General features: G+C 39.1%; 1 protein-coding gene across 12 annotated transcripts in view; it reads left to right on the top strand.

Annotated features, from left to right (window-relative positions):
* Positions 1–23,097, top strand: part of gbf1 (golgi brefeldin A resistant guanine nucleotide exchange factor 1) — a 200,419-nt gene that overhangs the window by 86,127 nt on the left and 91,195 nt on the right. For all 12 annotated transcript variants that reach the window (XM_080215884.1, XM_080215883.1, XM_080215882.1 and 9 more), the window contains one exon: positions 6,692–6,823. In XM_080215884.1, coding sequence (XP_080072010.1) covers positions 6,692–6,823 — 132 coding nt within the window. The remainder of the gene's footprint in view (positions 1–6,691; positions 6,824–23,097) is intronic.

Below are 23,097 nucleotides of genomic sequence, written 5' to 3'. Positions count from 1 at the left end.
GCCTCAGTGCAGGACACATGGAGAAAATGCCTTCAGGGATATCCTCAAAGCATCTCCAAGGAGATCTTGTATTCACATTGGTTGATGGGAGTCCGAGACTTGTGACTGACCAACATGGAGAAGGTTTATTTGGGAAGGCAACAAAAAGTCTTCATTGGGAACATAGAGCGGTGAAGTTGCGGTATTAGAGAGTACATGCACAGCTCTATCTCATCTGCCTGATTCTTCGAGCACCATCTGCCTGCACATCAAAACTAGTTTTATTCATAACACAGTTTAAGTATAACTTAACAAAATGAAGCAGCTTAACTCTTCACAGTTGAACAATCTTTAAATGTAAAAATAAACAACTCTAATTTCGAGCTCATCACTATTTCAGTTCCAAATAAGCAACATTCTTCTTGCAGTCTTAAAACCCACTGTAAATCTGGTTAGCAATCATGAACATACTTGCTATGTTGAGTTTAGAAAGCCTTGGAGTTTGTAGAGATATATAGAGCTTTCAGAAGCCTGCAAAACTCTCCTGACTTCAAATGGAACAGCCAAACTCCAACTCATATCTGCAAACAGCCAGTTTCTATTTCCTACAGATCTAGGACAGCAAATAAACCACAACATCACATGATCCTGTCAATCACGTGAATCTGAAATCCCAGGGACACTTAAGTAAACAGAAGCCTATTAACTCGACGTAACATAACAACATACAACATTGGAATGAGTAATAATCTGGCTTTCCCAACATCTGAGCTGTATTCCAACAAGATGGAGTGACTACCTGTAGAAAAAAACTGGACTTCAAAATGTTCTTTTCTTTTTATCATTTGTGGGCGTGGGTGTCATTGTCTGGCCTTGCTGAAACACAAAAAAACACTAATATATGTATTATGTTGTACACCATTACAATATTTATCAATCCTCCATTCATTCATTCCAGTTTATGAGTAACTACAACTGTTTTTCAGTTGATTTCAGGAGTTTTTAATAAGTAGCTGGATTGCCTGTTCTAATCACTTGGCACAGCGAGCACTTGAGCAGTGACCCTGAAGGGGCACCTCAGGTTCAATATAGCTCATCTTAGCAGCTGAACATCACAATGTGGTTTAAATACCAGACTGTCTGAGATTTGAAACTGGTAAAAGAAGGAAGGATGAGAAGAAGTTTGCACAAGAGAAATCACTGGAATGACAACAGAACTGAACGGTTGTACCTATCAAATAAGTTTGACCAGGCTCCAACTTTTTCCTCTGGGAAAGATGAACCTTCAGGAGTGACCTGATAAGAGATCTTCAAGATTTGAAAGAGGTTGATAGGACAGATTTGGAGGAGATGTTTTCACTTGTGGGTGAGACCAGACTAAGGTTCATAAATACAAAGTGATCACTGATAAATCCAAAAAGGAATTGAGGGAAACATCTTTACAGTAGACTAATTGGAGTGCAGAAGCTGCTATCAGTGGGGATTGTTGAGGAAAGCTAGATTAGCACATGTTGGAGTGAGGAGTTTAGGATTTTTTCTGAGGTTAGTTGAAAGGTGGGAGGAGGCTCATGTGGAATTTGAGCATCAGCATATAGACCTTTAGGCCTGTTTCCCTGCTGTATATACTTTGTAATGCTTCCTAATTTTGAGTTGCCACAAAGTGCTCAACAAATGACTTTTGAAATGTACTTCTTGGCTGGAATTCTCTGATGTTGTACGCCCCACCATGGCTGCAAGTGATATCGGAGATTTGGCGCTCAGCCAAATTTCCATTTACAGCAGCGGGACTGGAGAATCCCAGCCCCGGATGACGGAGCCTCCTGGCCCTTATTGCAATATATGCATATTGGATAGTCAGTATGAACACGGCAAGATTCATTCAACAGCAAATTAAACTAGGGATCAATATATCAGTTTTTGTGGTGTCATTGAGTGGCTACTGTTGGAAAGGGCACTCTGATAACATCCTGCTCTTCCAAGAAAAAATAATTTGATGTTGAAAGCCTAAAATAAGTGTAATTAGAAGAGCCAAAGTGTTCTAATGATGATGCTTCAAAATTACGTGATCTTTTTGACTCCTGTTCTCCAGACTGCTTCCAAGCCTCACCTGATGAAGGAGCAGTGCTCCAAAAGCTCTTGCTACCAATAAACCTGTTGGACTTCAGCCTGGTGTTGTGAGACTTCTTACTGTGCCACCCCAGTCCAATGCCACATCATCTGCCAGAAGTTTGAGTTTGAAGCATTAGAGTATTTTTGATCAATGTTAAACTCGTGGTATTAAGTCTGACATTAAGGTCCAAACTGACTTTGAAGTGGTGCAGATTGAGATTTCCTCCTAGGAGTTTCTGATTAACACCAGTTGTACGGTATTTTCATTTGTATTTTCAGTAGAGGTGTGGCATAGTATCCAGCGAAACTGCTTCACACGAGTGCTGTCGTGTAAATTCACTCTTTGATGTAACATTGAATAAAATCATATCAGAAGAAAATAATTCAGTCCATGATGTATGTGTTGGCTCACAGGACAAACCAATTAGTTCTAATCTCCTGCTTTTGTTGGAGGGTGATGCAGAATGTTACTGATGGAGTGGGTTCAATTCCCATACTGGCTCTGTACTTCATGGGAACCTACCTCCTTGTAAAGCCCCATGTTTGCCAAGTGATGCCCCTCAAGCTATATATAACTGATTTGTTTCTCTCTAATGGAGCAAGATCCTCTGATCCTTTGTGACTTATGGCACCTAGCAGTGGAAGCAATTTCTCCCAGTCTAATCCATTGTAACTCGTCATTTGAACGCTTCAATTAATTCTCCTCTCAACTTCTCTTCTGTAAAGAACACATTTCCAGTTAGTTCAGGCAATTCTTTTTTTACTATGAAAGGCAAAATTTGAAATGCAAAATTTGAAATACAGACACAAAAGGCCAGAAATATTCAGCAGATTAGGCAGCAGTGCTGCCCTGCTGTACATTTCGAGCATTTTCTTTTAAATAAAACTGTCTGGAGCCGGACAATATTTGAGGTTTGTTTGGCATTATATACATTCATAGAAATGTAGGAAATACCTCATCGCACCAATGAAGGAATTCATTAAAGTGGTGGGAAGATGGCCTCTTCCAAGAATGTGTGGGGTTCAAGCCCAATTTGTCTATGCAACTGTGAATTTGTTAGTGTAAACTCAGAAGGACATAACTCAGACATATAAAGGATCCACAGAGATACCAATTACTGTACGCAGAATGCAAAATTTACCATTTGACAAAAGGCATGGTTTAGAAAATACATGTGAACATTTGCCTCCTGATATTGCATATCATTTTCTTGTGGCAGTTTGGAATAAATTGACGGCTTGACCTTAACTGGTGTACTTAGTAACAAGATCAAGCCTGTGATGAAAGGCTTAATCAATAGAATTGATGTTGGAAAACGCTTACTGTAAGAATTTATGTTTTCAGTATTTTGACACCATATTTTCCAATACAGCACATTACTTTACTTTCAATTATAATGAACCATCACCTGAAAAATGGGCCTTGAATTCTGTTTTCAAAATGTTTTACTGTAATGTAAAGTTTTATACTCCTAAGGGGATCACCGCTATTGAAATTTATAGCTTTCAGTCATTCACAGGGCTATGGCTGACAGCACACACCTTCATAAACATATCTGGAGAATCAGAGTGTAGGAAAAAAGCCTCCAAGCTCATTTGTTTACAATTAAATATGTTGCATTTATTTGAATGGTTAACCATGACATTGAAATATAAATACTTACCCAGTTACCTAAATCAAAAAAAAGATTGACTGAAAGTTAATTATTGTCACACCTCATATACTATACATATCTCATTCAGGTTAACTAGGTGAATGGAAGAACCAGTGTTGGTGTGATAACCTTTTCAACCAGGGTTCTGGTTTCTCATGTATGAATTATTTTTATATATTAACCTTGCATTTCTTTGCCTCAGTGCTGAACTGTGAGATGCCCACTGCCTTGTTTCTCTTTCTCATGTTTAGTGCTCGTTAACCCACTGTTTTTGTCTTGAATTTTTAAAAGCATTTTGTTTTCATTGTGATTTTATTACCAAGCCAATGTACTGATTTCTTTTTAAGAAACAAGTTTTTTTAATCTTCTCATTGCTTTGGGTCTCACTGCGACATTTGAAGATGAGGAAAATGGCTGCACCTTTCATTGCTACCTGTTTACAATTTGAAATGTCTGCCTGTTGCCCCATTGTGCAACTGATTGCATGCAGTAACTCACTGTTTGAAAGATTCTGAAGCCAGACTTGCTTTAATATCATTCCTTGATGAAGCACGTGCGCTTCACTGCTGCCAGCTAACTTAGAATGCCCCCCCCCACCCCTGCCATCACCTCCACTATAATAATGTAAAAGTTATTGTCGTAGCATAAATAAGATGTGAAGAGATGGTCCAACTGAGTTCTGATACCACCACCCTTGTGGTCTTGAAAATGTTAGCAAGATTGCGTCTAATTTTGAGTGAAGTTTGAACGTGACAATGTTTATTGACAAATTGTTCAGGTGCGGTCTAGATGGCAAATCACCGGTGATGGTCTGTGATTGCTTTAAATACCACACAAATTAATGGACGAGAACACATCTGTTATTCGCTCAAACTCTTCTGGGGCAGTGATGTTCATTGCGGCGAAGTTCAAAACCCACGACTGGCTGACATCTCCAAATGTAAATGCCAGTTACACCTCTGGGGAAAATAAAGCTCATTTACACTGCAAGATTACGAGAATTCAGTGAAATTGAAAATTCTTTTCAAAGCTAACTTTTTATGTACTCTAAATTAAAGACAATCGCAGGGCAAATGTGCCTATTGAAATGTTTATGCTATGAAAGGATTTTTGCAGATTAACTCTTGCATGCTTACAGGTGCATAATACTTATTGTATTTACCTTGTGCTTACAATATCCACTTTCCTAGTTTAGGTAACAATCATTCTTTTTGATCAGCCACTCTTTACAAATTTCTGTTTTCTAATTAGTTAAAATGTGAACTTTCTAAAAATTTGGATTCCATTGTAAATGTCAGAAACAAATAACATCCCACAATTTGTCAAATCACACCTTTCATGGCTTACTTGTAATACTGTTGTCAGAAGGTTGTTTCTTTGAGTTCTTCTCTAGTACTCAGCTGCTTCCATTCCTATCTATTTGGATAGCAGAGAATTAGCTGTATTGGCTTCTCTACCTATTTCTGTGCCACTACCCTTGGTGTACCCCAAGGATCTAACCTTAAGCTTCTCCTATTTTCATTTACATACTGCCCCTTAGCGATATCATCGAAAACTGATAAGTTCCACGTGCACACTGACGGCACTGAGCTCTACCTCGCTCCACTTCCCTCAGTTCATCCACTGTCTCAAAATAATTAGGCTACTTGTCCGTCACTCAGAACTGGAAAAGCAACAATTTCTTTCAACCAAGTATTGGGAGGACTGAAGTCATGGCCCTTGGTCCCTGCCTCAGATTCCATTCCCTAGTCATTGATTCTCTTTCTCCAACTGTTTGCAACCTTGATGTCTATTGTGTAGCCACACAGCCATGACATCACAAAGACTTCTTATTTCCACCTTTGTAACATTGCCCAACATAAGCTATTGTCTCAGCTTGTCTCCTAAAACTCTTGTCTGTGACTTTGCTGCCTCCATACTTGACTCTTCCATGTAATCCTGGCTGGCCCCCTTTCATAAATTCATCTGAAAGTCTGCTTTCTATGTCCTAACTTACACCAAGTACCTAATACCCTAGTGCTTACTAACATATTATTAAGTAGGGCCTCAATATTAAATTTGTGTTCTTATTTTCAAATTTCTCCATCGCTTTTCTTTTTTTCCTGTAACTTCCTTCAGCCCTTAAAGCCTTTGAGATATCTGAGCTGCTTGAATCCGGCCTCTTCAGCACCTTTGATTTCCATCACTTGTGCTTACAGCTGCTGGAGCTCTTGACTCTGCAATTCCCATCTTAAACTTGTGCGACTCTCTACCTCTTTTTTTTCCCTCCTTTAAGACGCTTGTTAAAAATCTACCCTTTTGCCTAAACATTTGGTTATCTGGTCTAATACCCTCTTGTGTGGCTCTTTGTTTTATAATTCTCTTGTGCAAATTGATGTTCTTGTCTTGAATGTATAAACTAATTCCCACTCAATTGCAGTACCTAGGAAGTGCTGATTTGCTGCCCTTCAAATAAGCCACTGTACAAAAGCCCTTCTGCCCCTTTTGGTGGTTCCAATGGGTATTTGAAATCTGAGAATACAACTTGAAGAGCAAGGCATATCCCCAGTGTCCCTGCCAGCACTGACTCTTGATGAACATTGAAAACTGTTTAAATGGCCATTCATCGTACTGTTGTTTGTAACATCTTATTAGGAGCCCCGTGTTTGTTGTATAGGTCTACATGATAGCCATTGACATATTCTGTGGAGCCTTTGGAAGTGTTTCTAAGATGGGTTATGTTTTTTAATATATACATTGTGCAAATCACATTATGAAAAAAGGAAGTTGCATCAAAGGAAAAAAATAAGGTAAATGCCATGAAATATATACATATTATATATATGTACATTTTCAAAAATACATTTAGACAGATATTCATTTCAGTGTATGTGTGCTTCCAATAGGTGCATGCTTTGATTTGATCATATATGGCATCATATTAAATTTGATTTTCTTTTCTCTTGCAGACCTCTTAGAAATAGAACCAAATGTTTTTCTTCGACCTTTCCTAGAGGTGATCCGATCAGAAGATACAACTGGACCTATCACAGGGTTGGCACTGACATCAGTTAACAAGTTTCTGTCATATGGATTGATAGGTAAATATGTTTTATTAATCATGAAATGTTCCAATGCTGAATTACAAGCAGCATTACTGAAGTTTCAACAAAAAAACAGTCCTTCAGTTCTCCAACAAATTGTCCCATCTTGGATTTCTGAGGTTCCTCGTAAAGATATTGTGAAATATCAGTTTCCAGAACATTGTTAGGAAATTTTCACAGATGCCTTCCCTTTTTAAAAGCAATGAGTAATTCTTTTGCAAATGATATAGGTTCATATATAGGGATGTTTTTGCAGCAAATAAAAGGAATATGGGTGAGCCTTGAAATTTTTTTGATTTACCTAGAAACATGGGGGGCCTGTAATTAGTTCCCTGTTGCTCTCTCTGTGGCAAAGCCTTGACTAATCTGAGTTGACTTGCCAACCTGTCACAACCCTTTTCCCTGGTAGTACAAATCGTTTTGATCATTTGAAACTTGGCATTCTGACATTTGTCCTGATGAGTGCAAGATGAAAAGCTTTGGGAACAGGCTTCCTTTTCCAGCATTAATTCTTTACTTCCTTTTCAAATTCAGAACTGTGTGCTTATCTCTGGACAAGGTGGTCAATGTAGTTGATGCACATCAAAATAGTTAAATGTGTCTTAGTTCTTGTTGTCCATCTCATTTGTGCAGAACTTTCTGTCCTTCTATCCTTAGTTTGCTGATTGCGTAACTAAGATGTGTAAGTTGCTGGTGCTGGGATTTTGGGTTTGAAGCCATGGTACTTCCTTATTCCATTTTGACCGAATCCTAATGACTTCCACTTTCAGCTGAGTGGTCTGAACTTTGTATATCTCCATAGTCAGTTGTGAATAACTGCTGATCCACCATTGTTTGACCAGGTGATTGTTTAGGATTCATGTGATTGCCAGAAAAAATACGTTCAACATATTTACTGTTACCTCAGGTAATTTCAGTTATTTCTTTGGAAGTGCGCATCTTTTCAACTACCTGATTTATAGTTATACAGTTCTAAAATGGGACATTAGTGCTTTGACATGGAGCACATATTTCCTCAATTTTATGTAGTTTGATGTTGTTGGTAGCTCAGACCATGGGTCAGATGGGAAATGGACTAATACTACAATTAAATTATTTACTGTTGAACCTTCCACTTTTTGGAGGAGAAGATGGGGAGGATAGTGGGAAACTTGGCAATCAGGGCATTGAATGATGTGTTTTTCTTCAACCTAAATGTTTTAGTGTGGATTTTAATTGTCAAAAAATACTTTCAGTAAATTTGCACAAGGCTGTTTCAATTTACACTGACATTTACTTGTCTGTGTGTGTTTTTCTTCTCATCACATTTGAAGCACTTTCACAAAACCCAGATGGGGATCAGCTGATTTGCTTTGCTTCCAGCGAAAGAAATTTGGATTTTTTTTGAACCTGCAATATAAATTTTTTTTAAAAAAAACATAGTATGAGAAGTTAGCTATTATAAGACTGCATTGCCTGTAGAATCACAGCACCATGCACAGATCCAGATAAAGAATTTTGGAGGGGGAGAACAAAGCCCAATTTATTCACTCAGGAAACCAGTGAAGTGATGAAGAAATACTCCATTGGACTGCTTGGGTGATTGTGCACAGCAGTTGAATATTTAAGAAGAATGGCTGTTGTGGACGGCAGCAGGGAGATTTGTTGGCTTGACTTGCAGCAGTAACTGCAGAGAGGTAGAGCAGGACAAGACAATACTGTTTGAACATTTTAAAATGTCCATCCATCCTGTCCCAGACTTGGTACAACTTATGCACACTTGCCCTTCACCACCCCCTCAATTCCCAAACAATTAGACACATGATCATTTTGAAGGAAGGATAAAAATTGAGAGAAATGAGGCACCCATTGCCGTTTAAATGTTTCCAATGGATTTGGCGCACTGCATGAGCAATCAATTTATTCCATCGATGACTGAAAAGAAATCTCATCTTGTGTGCTTACGTAGCCCTGGCCCTTCCTCAGCTATGTAACATAATTAGCTTGGCCACATAGACTGAATCTAATATTGTCATTCATTTACAGAGACAAATAATGCACAAAGAAGTTAAACATGCCTGTGAAATGGGTCAGAATGAAAAAGGTGGTTTGAATTGGATCAAATATATGGTTTTCTCAAAATTGATTTTAATTGGCGTCATTTAAAGTTATAATACTTCACTCCATCGTTTTTCTTGTGACAGAAAACAAGCATCAGTTAATATCATTCTATCATTTCAGGCCCTGTTAACAGATACCCACACTGAGCGTATTTCAGCTAAACAAAATAAGTGGTAACCATTCACTGGTCCATTCCATGGGGCAATGCCTTGACCACTGAGTCAAGCTGCCTGACTTGCGTTTCAAACAATCCTTGTCACCATCAGCTGGTACAATCTCCATTACAAAGTCTCTACTAATCACTGTCCACTTGCCAACCAATCGGCACCCTCTTCTTAGAGTATGAAGCGGTTGCTTCCCCTGATATTAATATTCTGGCAAATGTCCTGATTAGCTCCAGACAAAAAGTTTTTTTTTTGACAAAATGTCTATTTTCAGGGACACAAGTTCTGTTTTTTTTCCCCCAAGTGGACTTCCATGGAAGAGTCCAGCACATTCCTCCAGCAGTACAAGTACAAAAGGGCAGAAACGTTTTACCATGTTTTGAATCCTCTTTTTCAGTTTAAATGTGACTCAAATACAGTGGAATCTCCAGGCCGTGAAATATAAAGACTGGCCAAAAGCAACAATATGTGAAGACCTGGAAGTATTTGGAATTTTCCTCCCCCGCTTTCTCCAGTTTGCTGCTGTTCCTCCTTGTCCGACACAGCTGATGTTTGACTGATCTGGTGGCTCAACTCTCCCATAATAAGTGGGGCAGTAGACCTCATTACCATCCAGCACTGGCCTGCCCCTGCCTCTAACTCTGACTTTAATTAGCATATCAAATGGATAGCAGAATGGTCATTTCTCTCCCTGCCCTCTGCGATTGTTCATGTGGATTTAGTTGGCCAAAGTGATATTGGGATCTCACTGCTGCTCCCTCATTTGCTGAACTAATTTTAAATCATGCAAAGCCAACAGCGGAACCTAAAATTATTTCGACATTTTGGAGAAAAATTCAACAGCACTTTTGCAGGAGCCTAAGACTTAGTCACAATGTTGATTCTATTAAGGCATAGAATATGTCAAGGCACTATTTAGAGTGTGTGTATATATTCCTGTCTGGGTGTGTGTAATCAGCACTCCCACATCTCCTGTGGCATTGCTTAAGTTAAAAGCTGAATAGTAAACTATTTTATCATGGAAGGAGCATAATTTATTATGCTGTTCAGCAGGCACAACAAACTGTCTATATGTGTCTTCATTAATATGCTCTCCCACAGTATGTGCTCCTCAAAATTGACTGTTAACTCTGTGCCAGGTTGGTGTTGCAAATATAGCTGTTGCTGAGAAGTGCCTCTTCTTCAGTTAAAACATTCATTTTAAATTTACGTGCAGTGGTTGCTATCCTACTTTAGTGATACTGTTCCAGCATAATATGACTCTGAATATCTCCTTCAGATTGAGCCACTGGGGACTCGTTTGTTGAAGGATAATGTACTGTACAATGCTGCCAGCCAGCAGTAATCCCCTTTGAGGAATGTTGAGTTATGAAGCCCAATGCCGTCATTTTCCGCGTGTATAGAAGTTTGCTTTGTCTTTAATCTCATCTTTTTAATCAGCGTCGATATTTTTTTAAAAATTGAAAGTTCAAATTAAGGACATTAACTAAAAATGGGCTTCAATTGCGTTATATTTGTATTAGTGGCATTTTTGGGTGCAGATCTTGGCTTCGTACCAGGGTAAAACCTATAGTTACTGAAGGATTGGAATACTTGAACTTCTCCATTTTCTGTTCAGAAATATAAGAATTCAAATAAAATGTTATTTCTATTGAGGCCTGCTTCCTGAGGTTGCCTGTGTCATTTGGCAATGTGAAAGTAGTATTTGGGAATAATTTGAAAGGTTGGGGGGGGGGGGCTAAGACTTTGGCCAACAAATTTGATTTAATAATTATTGCAGCCAAGAAGTGGAAAGGAAGTAACGTTCAGGATAAAAAAAGATATGTTTCCAGCTCAGACACAAAACTGTTGAAAAGTCGGTGGAAACATTCTAATGCTGAACCAAGGAGTATTGAAAATAAACTGTTGGGTGAGAGGCAAGCGCAGCTGGTGAAACCTATGTGATTGGCAGAAACATGCCTCCAAACAGAAAGATTCTGAAGTGCAGAATAAAAGACTGTCTAGTGGTTGGAGAGAAAAGTTGGACATTTTCTCAGATAATGGAAAGGAAATATATTCTTGAGAGGAAAAAATGAGCTAATTCATCTCTTCAAGGTTTCAAAGCAATTCAACTATTGCTTTGAAAGTCTGATTTTCTCTGTGTGTGGTTGCAACTTTTGACAAGAACAAATGGTTCACTGGAATCAAAGAGAAGGTTCTCAAATTGGGAAATTTTGAGCATGCTTTATAATTTCTAAAATTTGAGGATGCTTTTATACCATTTATGGACTTTAGGGTTCTGAACAATTGTCCGTTTACAAATTATATAAACTGGAAAGTTGGGAACCTGGTTTCTATAGTTAGTCAGAGCATATGATGACAAGATTAGAGAAGCATAAAACTATTGGATTGGATAGGAAGTTGTCTCGCAACACCAAGTTAAAGTCCAACAGGTTTATTTGGTAGCATGAGCTTTCGGAGCACTGCTCTTTCATCAGGTGGATCAAACATGTAATTGGACCTGCTCGTCACATTTTGGATCAGTATGCATTATTTTGCTCAGCTTTTTATGCATCAGCTTAATTTATCTTTTTACAGGTTCGCATTGTGGTGCAGAAAGAGACCATTCAGCCCATCATGCCTATGTCAGCTCTGTAGTAGAACAATCAAATTTGTCCCACTTCAGGCTCTTTCCCCATGTTGCTTCCTTTCTTCTTTTTGAATGTTTATTCAATTCTCTTTACGACATTATGATTGAATCAGTTTTTCGCCATCATTTTGGGCAACACCTTCCAGATAGCAACTCTGTGTATTTCCCTTCCTCATGTCACCTTTGGTTCTTTTGTTAGTCACCTTAAATCTGTGTCCTTGGGTTATTGACCTTCCTGCCACTGCTAACATTTTCTCCTTACTAAAATAATTGAAAATAATCTTCATATCCAATTTTCTCTTAACCTTTCTATTCTTAAAAAGAACAACTATAGTCAGTCAAAACATTTAAACCTTTTAACGTTCCAGTGCCATTTTTTGTACTACTTTTGATGTAATTTGAATTATGTGGAATCTGAATAAGGAACGATGCTGAACCATCACCTGTCAGTGTGATGTTTCTATGTCATTTTGAAAGGAGTTCACCCAATGCTTTAAAAGTTTTCCAACCAACCTATTTCTCTGATCTCATGTGACTTGGAAAAGCTTTTTATTTACTGTTGAGGGTTCAACACCCTTTGTTGTTTGGAATTTGAATAGTGCTTGCTCTGGGAAAGGAGACGATCTTTTATGCAGCAGAGTGGGGGGTTAGATCAGCTGGCTGCCCAGGGCACGAATGTCTTAAAGAAGCTGTTCAGTACGATTATTCTTGTGGGATGACAGCTGTTCCTGTTTGGTCTTTGGATTTGGGTAATCTGCCGTCCTTCCTAGTTTCATCAACTTCAACATGCAACAGGATATTATCTGTTATCCACTGCAGGAAATCGAAAAGGGATCACCGTTTTAAAAAAATATTCGCTCTTTGAGTAGTCATGTGATAGTGGTCTTGGTGGTGATAAAATAGTCTAGATTGATCAGCCATCAAGTCGTAGTGAGAAGTTCAGTCTGTTTGAATTCTATATGCAAGAAGAGTTATTGTTTAAGTTTAGTGGTGTCACAAGTAGGCTTACATTAACACTGCAGTGAAAGTTACCGTGAAAATATGTAATGTGGGGCTATTTGAGGAATAATATAGGGCAAAAGACTGGCAAAATATCATTTCAGAATTCAAAATAGATATTCAAAGTGGATTGTTTTTATACAAGTGGTTGTTTCAGTTTGCAGGACCTGATTTTTCATTTATATCAAAACATCTTCACGTGCATCGAGAAATTGCTAATTGCGTTGATGCCCTGGACTTCCTGACCCAAGAACAGTCAATTCTGACACACTGACCCTCAGATTTTCAAACCAATTACGTTTTTCTTGAAAGGATCAGCCTAGAGTAGCCAGTTCTTTAGCAGTCAGTGGCAGAAAAGTTGTTATGTGGAGATGCCGGCGTTGGACTGGGGTAAACACAGTAAGAAGTCTCACAACACCTGGTTTAAGTCCAACAGGTTTATCTGGTAGCACAAGCCATTAGCTTTCGGAGTGCTGCCCCTTCATCAGGTGAGTGGGAGTTCTGTTCACAAACAGTGCATATAAAAACACAAACTCAATTTACAAAATAATGGTTGGAATGCAAGTCTTTACGGCTAATCAAGTCTTAAAAGTTACAGGCAGTGTGAGCGGCAAGAGGGTTAAGCACAGGTTAAAGAGATGTGTATCGTCTCCTGCCAGGACAGTTAGAGAGATTTTGCAAGTCCAGGCAAGTCGTGGGTGTTACAGACAGTGTGACATAAACCCAAAATCCCGGTTGAGGCCATCCTCGTATGCGGAACTTGGCTATCAGTCTCTGCTCAGCGACTGCGCTGACTCTACACGACACCCGACAGCGCATTCTAACCAATATTTTGTAATTCGAGTTTGTCTTTATATGCCCTGTTTGTGAATGGATCTCCCACTCACCTGATGTAGGGGCAGCACTCCAAAAGGTAGTGCCTTGTGCTATCAAATAAACACGAGAGAAAAATTATTGACAACTAGGAAAATTTCTAACCCGAAAACTTGCCAAACTATAAAGAAGCACCTTGCTACTAATGTCACAATTGCTACTTCGATCCCTATGATCTGCTTATTGACATTTAATTGTCAGTAGCTATTGGAGGACTTTTCCTGAGTTTGCTCAGAATGCAAATAAATAGTGATTATTTCAGCCTGTCATTTGCCCATTGTATTGGTGGACCATCATTCCATTGAATACACGAGAGATTCATCAGCTCAAAGAACATGTACTTTGAGCATCTCTGGGCAGCTCAAGAAGTAGGTCCTTGGAAACCTGACATGCTGTGCTACACTGTTCTGCATATGTAGAGGTTCAACAAATTGCCTCTGTGTTATGATTAATTGATTGGAGTTCTCTCTCTGCACAGAAAAGTTCATACCTGCGTCCCTATTTTAATTTTTCATGGATTTGAATTTCAACAAAATGTTTGTTTAGTAGTTTTGAATTTTCTTGCTGCCTTCTCTTGAATAAGAATCAGAAGGTGAAGTCCAATATGAGGTGGTGAACATGTGCAGACACAATATTTCTATGCAGTGTAGTAGGGGAAGGTAATTTGAATACCAAAGCAGCAGATTTCTGAAAAGTATTCCAAATGATTTGTCAGCTGACAAATGGCTGACATTCATCCAATTGTAGATGGATGGAGCAGTTCAAAGATTGAGTAAGGTTATAATTAAAGGTAAGTCACCTAACCTTTCATTTTGTTCTAGTTTTTATTCTTAAACATATCATCCATTTTCTACACGCACCCCCCCTCTTCCACCTCCCCAGATTTCACTCTTTGCTCATTTTCTGCTTTGTGCGACACCCCTGATTAGTTCGAGAACTGCAATACTTGTTGCTTTTCTGTCTTCCCAGTAGTATCACTATTCTGATGTACAAACTGTAAACACGTTTGCCAGGATAATATTGTACTAATGCAGCTTAACATTTTTTACATTTGCAAAATTAATATTTAATATTGACAACTGAGCATTCATTGAATAAAAGAGGCACTGTTTCTCACACAATGAACCAAAGGCTGTCCCCTCTTGGTTCCATACAAAGCTTTAAGTCAGTGTTGACCTCATAAATATCAATTAAAGCCTCTATGGAATTATGGCTAAACAAACAGTTTTGACTGAAAATATATAAAAAAAAAGTGTCTCTGGACACATTATCTAAAACAATTAGCTTCCTAACATTTATTCAGCACATCAGTCATTTTACTTGGGACAATATTTTTGTGTATTCCACAGGGCATCATTATTTGAAGCTGCACATGCTTAGTATAAAGTATATCTTTTACAGCATTACACATGATGTAAACTTTAATGCAATGACAATATCTTAACAAAGGTTTATAACTTTGCATGCATTTATTTTCTAACTGAAGAATACTCTCATGAAAATAACCTGAAGGATTTCATGAGATTTTCCCCGTTCCTTCATTTAAAGCTAAATTGCTGAAGACATAATAAAAGTAACTTGATATCAAATCAGTTTTCCGATAGGGCAAACCAAGACCAAGGATTAAACAAAACATTCTGATGGTCCAGGAATTCTGTCATGTCCAAACATACAAGTCCTTTTTAACAATTGCATTTGGCAGGCTCCTGTTCTGTGATTTGATGGTTTGCAGGTGACAGTCACCTCTCTATGTTCAACAGTACCTGTGTGGTTCAGGAGACTGTGTGGCAGCCTTTGCCGCGTTTACTGCAGAGGAAGACAGTGAGCTGAAAAGGTGCAGGTTTTGCTGGCATGTTTTCTCTGGGCCTGTTTCCTAGTCAGCTGAACTTTTCCAATTCTGCTTACCTTTTCCATGGCCTCTCCAACACCCAGTCTGCAAAGGTTCTGGAGGCCTTTGTTTCAACAGTGCATATATATGGGTGCCAGAATTCATCCTAAAAATAGGTAGACTTTGTTGTTGGTTGGAATGATGAGACAGACAGCATATTGCATTTTTAAATTAATATTTTGAAAGTTATCAATCTTGTTGGTTATAATTTTGTAGTTGCAAAGTTATCCTACTAGCAACTGAATATTTGTCCTTGGTTGTCTGTAGTGCCACCTATAGGCTAACAGCAATCATTCCTGACGATGTGTTACTTGTGTTGGCTGAAATCTTCCGGTACGTAAGAGTTCTAAATTTTATGAAATAGTGTTATTACAAGTGAAGGCTCTCATATTGGAGCTATAATTGGGATTCTCCAATGCTTAACATTTCAAAGGAGTCGTGTGTGAACACAACTAAATTCAATGTTCGTTTTGACACTGAGGTTCAGAGAAAAAAAAACTAAAGTCCGTTATATTTTCTCCAGTAAATAGTTTTCAGGCATTCAGTAATTTTGGACGTTTCATGACATTTTGTAAAATCATTGTACAATTTTACCACAAATTCTTCATTAAATTTTTGTCAAATGTAACATAGTTTCAGTAAACTTTTCACTGATTTGAGTTACTCTAGGTGGGCTGAATGGCGTCTTCCTGTACTGTAGGGATTCTATGATTCTATGAACATTTTTACTGAAATATTCTGGCTCTCTGAACACACAGTATGTCATTTTTTAGCCAAAGTTGCTGCCTTTATGGCTTTGAAGAAGTGTCTCTAAAGTATCTGGGTATACAGATGGCAAAAAACAAATAAAGTCAATATGGACAGAAAACGTTAGTTTGCTATTGGTTTATTGTAGTATTCACAACATAAAAGTCTCTATTGTTAACACAAATATGCCTTAAAAATTCTTGTATCGATCACAAGAACGTAGAAACGGGAGTAGGCCATTCAGTCTATTGAGCCTGCAGCAGCATTCAATTAGTTGGTTGATCATCTGCCTCAGTAGCATTTTCCCACATTATCTCCATGTGCATTGATGTCAATAGTCTTCAGAAATCTATTGACTTCTGTCCTGAGCATGGTCAGTGATTGCCTTTTAGTGGTTAACAATTATTTTTCGGACTGGAGGAAGCCCGGAGTTCCCCGGGGTTTGCGTTGGGACCCTGCTCTTATATATTAAGTTATATGTTAATGACTTGGACCTTGGTGTACAGGATACAATGTCAAAATTAGTGGATGGTACAAAACTTGGAAGTATTGTGAATTGCGAGGAGCCTGTTGTAGAACTTCAAAAGATCAGGCTAGTGGAATGGGTAGACAAGTAGCAGGTGAAATGCAGAAAAGCATGGAGTGATTCATTTTAGTAGGAAGACGGTGGAGCGATGATATAAAACAAAAGTTACAATTCTCAAGGAGATGCTGGGGTAGAAGAACTTGGGTGTATGTGTGCATAAATAGTTGAAAATAGCAGCACTGGTTGAGAGTGGGGTTAATACAGCATATAACATTATTGGGCTTTAGCAATAGGGTCATAATACACAAAAGCAAGGAAATTATGTTAAAGCTGCGTAAAACACTAGCTTGGCCTCAGTATTGCGTTCATTGTTGGGTGCTATATTTTAGCAAGGATGTGAAGGCTTTAGAGAGAGCGCAGAATTCACGAGAGTGGTTCCAGGGAAGAGTATTCAGTTACATAGTTTGGAGAGGTTGGGTCTGTTCTCTTTGGAGAAGAGAAGGTTGAGAGAAGATTTGATGGAGGTATTCAAAATCCTGTGGGGTCTAGACAGAGTAGATAGGGAGAAACTTGTTCCCATTAGTGGAGGGATCGAGAAGCAGAGGTACAGAGTTAAGGCAATTGGCAAAGTAGTAATGACAACTGAGGAAAACTACTTCATGCAGTGAATGGTTAGGATCTGGAATTGAGATGGAGGCAGAACCAGTTGAGGCTTTCAAGTCGGAATTGAATTGTTATCGGAAAAGGAAGAATGAGCAGGGCGCGAGAAGGCTGGGGAGTGGCAGTAGGCGAATTGGTCCTCCAAAGAGCCAGCACAACTCAAGGGGGCAAATGCTGCCCCCCCCCCCCCCCCCCCCCGAGCTTTAATCCATTCTATGATTGGTTCTATGGCTATAAAATATTAACAATCAGCTTTATTCGTGTCCTATGACTTTGGAATCTTTATTCACCCACCTTGATACCTAAGGTCAAACCCAAATCTATTTTCTTCAATCTGTATACATTTCTAAGATCTGCTATCATTTTTGTTGCTTTATGAAACTGTACACAATTATATCTTTCCCATATGTTCATCTGGGGGAATTGCTGTTTCGTAACATTGAATGACAACAACTGCAAACTCGCGAAAAGCGAGGAGATTTATCCAGATGTATTGTTCTTTATCTCCATCCTTGCTGGCCCCTTCTTGCAAAATACTTTTCAAATCCTTGACCTTCCTCTTAAATTTCTCCCTGCCTTCCCCACCTGTACCCTGCTGCAGACCACATTCAGCATGAACTTTTAAGATGTCTTGTCTCTGCATCTTGTGCAAACTCCCCAATCTTGTTTGTGTTGCAACTCCTCCATCTACCTTAAAACATCTCCTTGATTTCTCTCCTGTAGCTTGGAGCTGTTCTCTGTTGTGTCAAATGCATTGGAATGTTGTTTTGTATTAGAAGCGGCTCTACATATTCAAGATGTTGTTATACAACTGAAGCAATGAAACAATAGAGATGAGATTTTGAAATGTGACTCTTTTATTGTGCATTTCTTAAATGGAGCTTTGCTAAGTGCTTCATCAGCAAGTTAAAATTAAGCTGTGTGTACTTGGAATGAAGTGACATTAAAAAGGGCAATTTTCATTGTTCCCATTGTTTCGCAACATTTTGACTGAAGTTTGTATTTGAAAAATAATGACATTATCTGAAGCTACAGAAATAAAAAGTAAACTATTTGATGAAAAATTGTTCTCTGAAGTTCTGTGAATTGTTGTGCAATGACTTCTGTGCTGATGTGGCAACAGTGATTGCTTCAAGTATTTAATTGTGGAGCATTTTTGGAAAATTTTGGCGTATAATGTAAGTTGATGTATACATTTCCTCTTATTTCATAAAAATGTAAAAGTGTTTTGTCACAGCATAGTCAAAATTCTGAAATGAAACCAATGTTTAACTGCAGTCACTACTTCTGCATTTGGATCCAATTAGCATTCTATTAAATAAGTCCCTCTTCCATCCTAAAGAACTGATAGACTTTAGAGGAGAAAATCTGTTACTTCACAAGAAATACTGGTTTGGTTGCTTTAAGAAGTCGAATTTACTAAAGGATTAAAAGAAATTGTCTTTTACAGTCATCGAAGCTGGAGTAGTGGGAACACCAAAAAGTCCTGCACGTGTGGAGAGAACACAGTAAGAAGTCTCACGACACCAGGTTAAAGTCCAACAGGTTTATTTGGTAGCAAAAGTCAGTAGCTTTCGGAGTGCTTCTGTCAGGTCACTCACCTGACAAAGGGGCAGCAAACACTCTGAAAGCTAGTGGCTTTTGCTACCAAATAAACCTGTTGGACTTCAGCCTGATGTTGTGAGACTTCTTACTGTGTTTAGCCCAGTCCAACGGCATCTGTGGAGAGAACAGCAGAGGAATTTATGTTTCTGGTTTTGTTTCAGATTTCCAGCTGCAGTTTTTTATGCTTATTGCTTGTTTTGTTCCTTGCTGCAGCGTATGAGACTCCTGTAATATGCTGACATTATTTGTTCTATGTTAAATGGCATGATTTAAGTTATTTTTAAAAAAGCAAAAACTAATTTGTTCGCGTGCTCATGTGGTCCACTGCACTGAACTTTTCCTCTGCAATGCACTCTTCCTCTCCCAACCTTTCATTTCTTCTCCTCTCCACATTCCCACAGCAGCTATCCCTTTCCCCATGCCTTGCTTTGACTTGTTTCTTCTTCCCCTCATTCCTCCCCCTTTCTCATCTTTCTCTACCTCATTTGGTGACCTCAGGGCACCCATTTGAATTTGAAGAAAGTGAGGTGACTCTTTACATTAAATTGACATAATTCATTTGATGTCACCCCCCTATTTAGATGTGAACCAGAAGCTGCATTTGTGGACAAGGTAATGAGTGAATGAACTGCTGGACCTCACAGATTTAGCTTTCTTTGAGTGATGACACGATAGCAGTTAATTATAGTTTATGATCAGCATAATGAAAACAGACTCTGTGCTGGACTGGTTTGTTTCTGAAAGAGCATCTGTAATGCCAAGTTTTACTGATTACCTTTCTTTCAGCTCATTGAGCAATGGCTTTTGTGTAGTTCCAGACACAAATAAGAAGGGAATTACTCCCAGAGATCAAGTGTCTCTACACGCCCAAGCTGTAAAACCCTTAAATTATTTGGTGCTTTTTCTAAAATTAACTTTTGATATTGGCTTTGTTCGTTTTGGTTAAATGTGATGGGGATTCGAACACAGCACAGGCAAAAGATTACTGTAACTTTATTCTGTGTTGAATATCACCAGTGACACAATAGGATATTATAAAGTATCTTTTTTGTGATATGAATGATTCTCTTCGCTGTCTTTCATCTGCCGCTGTTAACTAACCGTCTAGCAGGCTTTTGCCAATATTAGTTTTGCGTAAACTATCTTGCACATAAAATTGAGCTCATCCAAAACATCCTACCTATACCCTAATTCCCAGCAAGTCTCAGTCACATACAACTGTCTGGTTTGCTGACCTACCTTGTCTCCTAGTCTAGCAGCACCTTAATTTTAAAATTCCCACCCGTGTTTTAAAATCCCTCCAAGGCCTCAGTTCTCCCTACCTCTCTAACCTTCCACAACCCTCTGGGATCTCTGCACCCTTCTAGTTCTGGTCTCTTGTACAACCATGATTTTCATCACTCTAAAGTTGGTAGCCATGCCTTAACCTTGTAGGCCCTAAGTTCTGGAATTCCCACTCTAAACCTTCTGTACCTCTCTTTCCTTTAAGCCAGTCCTCAAAACCTAGCTCTGTGAATGAGCTAGTACCTCATATGTGACTGAGTAAAATTTTGTTTGGAAATACTTCTGTGATACACCTTGGAATGTTATACTACGTTAAATATGCTGTAGAAACGCAAGTTGCTGCTGATGTAGGGAAGTACATCATTAAAGTTAAGTTTATTTATTAGTGCCACAAGTAGGCTTACATTAACACTGCAATGAAGTTATTGTGAAAATTCCCTTGCTGCCACATGTTTGGGTACAGTGAGGGAGAATTTATCATTGCCAATATACCTAACCAGCACAGCTTTCAGACTGGGAGGAAACTGGAGCACCCGGAGGAAACCCACGCAGAAAAATGTACAGACTCCACACAGACAGTAACCCTAGCCTGGGATTGAACTCAGGTCCCTGGCGCTGTGAGGCAGCAGTGTTAACCATTGTGCCACAGTGCTGCCTGCTTGGTGATGACTCGAGCTCTGTTTAAATATTTTTCTCTCTGTTGCATCTGCTTTATCCTTCAACAGCACGGAGGTTAGCAGCTCAGGAACATGGGGTTGAAAAAAGATGAACATTTGTTAAGCACCATATCTTGTTTGGCAAATATGTAAGTTCTCCAGACTATATTTTTTTTTGTTGGAACGCATTGTAAGCCAAAGTGGCCATGCTGAATCAACATCATCAAACAGACTGAGTGAGATGAATAACCTACCTGTCTGTTTTTGGTTGACGCAGGATGCCAGAAGAGCTGCATGGCTTTTCTGATAGTGCCATGGGATCTTTAACATTCTAAGAAGTCTCACAACACCGGTTAAAGTCCAACAGGTTTATCTGGTAGCAAACGCTGCTAGCTTTCAGAGTGCTGCTCCTTCGTCAGGTGAGTGGGAGTTCTGTTCACAAACAGGGCATATAAAGACACAAATTCAATTTAAAGAATAATGATTGGAATGCAACATCTTCTCCAGAGCCTTCGACATGTCATTGCTGAAGACAAACATCTCGCCAAGGCCATCCCCACACGCCCACTTTTTGCCTTCAAACAACCATACAACCTCAAACAGACCACTGTCTGCAGCATACTACCCAGCCCTTGGGAGAACAGTGACCATGATGCCATCATCTCATGTGAGAACACCATCCACCAGGCATACAGTACATACTCTTGCAACACAGCCAACGTTGTCTACCTGATACACTGCAGGAAAGGATGTCAAGGGGCGTGGTACATTGGGGAGACCATGCAGATGCTATGACAACGGATGAACGAACACCACTCAACAATCACCAGGCAACAGTGTTTTCTTCCTATTGGGGAACACCTTGAGCAGTTGGGGGCATTTGGCCTCTGATCTTCGGGTAAGCATTCTCCAAGGCGGTCTTCATGATGCACAACAGCGCAGAGTCACTGAGCAGAGACTGATAGCCAAGTTCCGCACACATGAGGATGGCCTCAACCAGGATCTTGGGTTCATGTCACACTATCTGTAACCCTCACGACTTGCCTGGACTTGCAAAATCTCACTAACTGTCCCGTATAGAGATAATACACATCTCTTTAACCTGTGCTTAACGCTCTCTCCACTCGCATTGTGGTACGTTGTCTGTACCTTGAAGACTTGATTAACTGTAAAGACTCGCATTCCAATCATTATTCTGTAAATTGAGTTTGTGTCTTTATATGCCCTGTTTGTGAACAGAACTCCTACTCACTTGATGAAGGAGCAGTGCTCTGAAAGCTCGTGGCGTTTGCTACCAAACAAACCTATTGGACTTTAACCTGGTGTTGTGAGACTTCTTATTGTGTTTACCCCAGTCCAACGCTGGCATCTCCACATCATCTTTAACATTCACCAGAACCACTAGACAGATGATGGGGCATTGGTTTAATCTGCTAACCAAAGGCAGAGGACACACTTTGTGGCATTGGAGTGTGTGGTTGGTGACCCAACTTGTCGCCGAGTTGGGTTTTGTTGATTTTGTTTTTATTGCATTTGTAGAGTTTCCATCTTCTTTCAGTGGTTTAAAAAAAATCCCTTTAAGTGTACCTCATATCCTACAGTTTGGGAGCTGCACACTTATAAAAGATTCTAACCACCAGCCTTGAAATTTACTGAAATACTGCCAGAATTGCTGCAGATTTATTTACACGGCACAAAGAATTTCTGCCTGTACAATCTCTCTGATGTACACACGAAGAGAGAGTCTGTAATGGGTTCATCAGAATAACCCCACAGTTCTGGGGCAGTTTCAGTTGTGTTCAACTTTGAGTGTTTAATAATTAGACACATCACTAAACTTGTGTATTAGACTTTGCATTTCCATTCCAGCAGATGTAGAGGAATCCAATTATACAAAATGCATGAAGTGCTGTTCTGTACAACCCAATTTTCTCTCAGCATGGAAGTATTCTTTCCACATAACTCAGCTGTATATTACCTTTCTATTTATACTATTCTTTCTAGTCATGCCAACTAAGGATGCTGTCAAAAAGTCTTCCAGTTGTACTTCTAGACAATCTGAAAGTAGCTGATAGTTAATTCTATTGTTCTTTCCTCCTGATTTGGGAGCTGTCTCCTCACTGATGGCAGTAACATTATT

Source organism: Carcharhinus amblyrhynchos, chromosome 31 (genome assembly GCF_965287045.1).
Source record: "Carcharhinus amblyrhynchos chromosome 31, sCarAmb.v2.hapA, whole genome shotgun sequence".
NCBI classification, from domain to species: Eukaryota; Metazoa; Chordata; class Chondrichthyes; order Carcharhiniformes; family Carcharhinidae; genus Carcharhinus; species Carcharhinus amblyrhynchos.
Note: the sequence above shows the minus strand (reverse complement) of the source record. Positions and strands in the feature narration are given on the sequence as shown.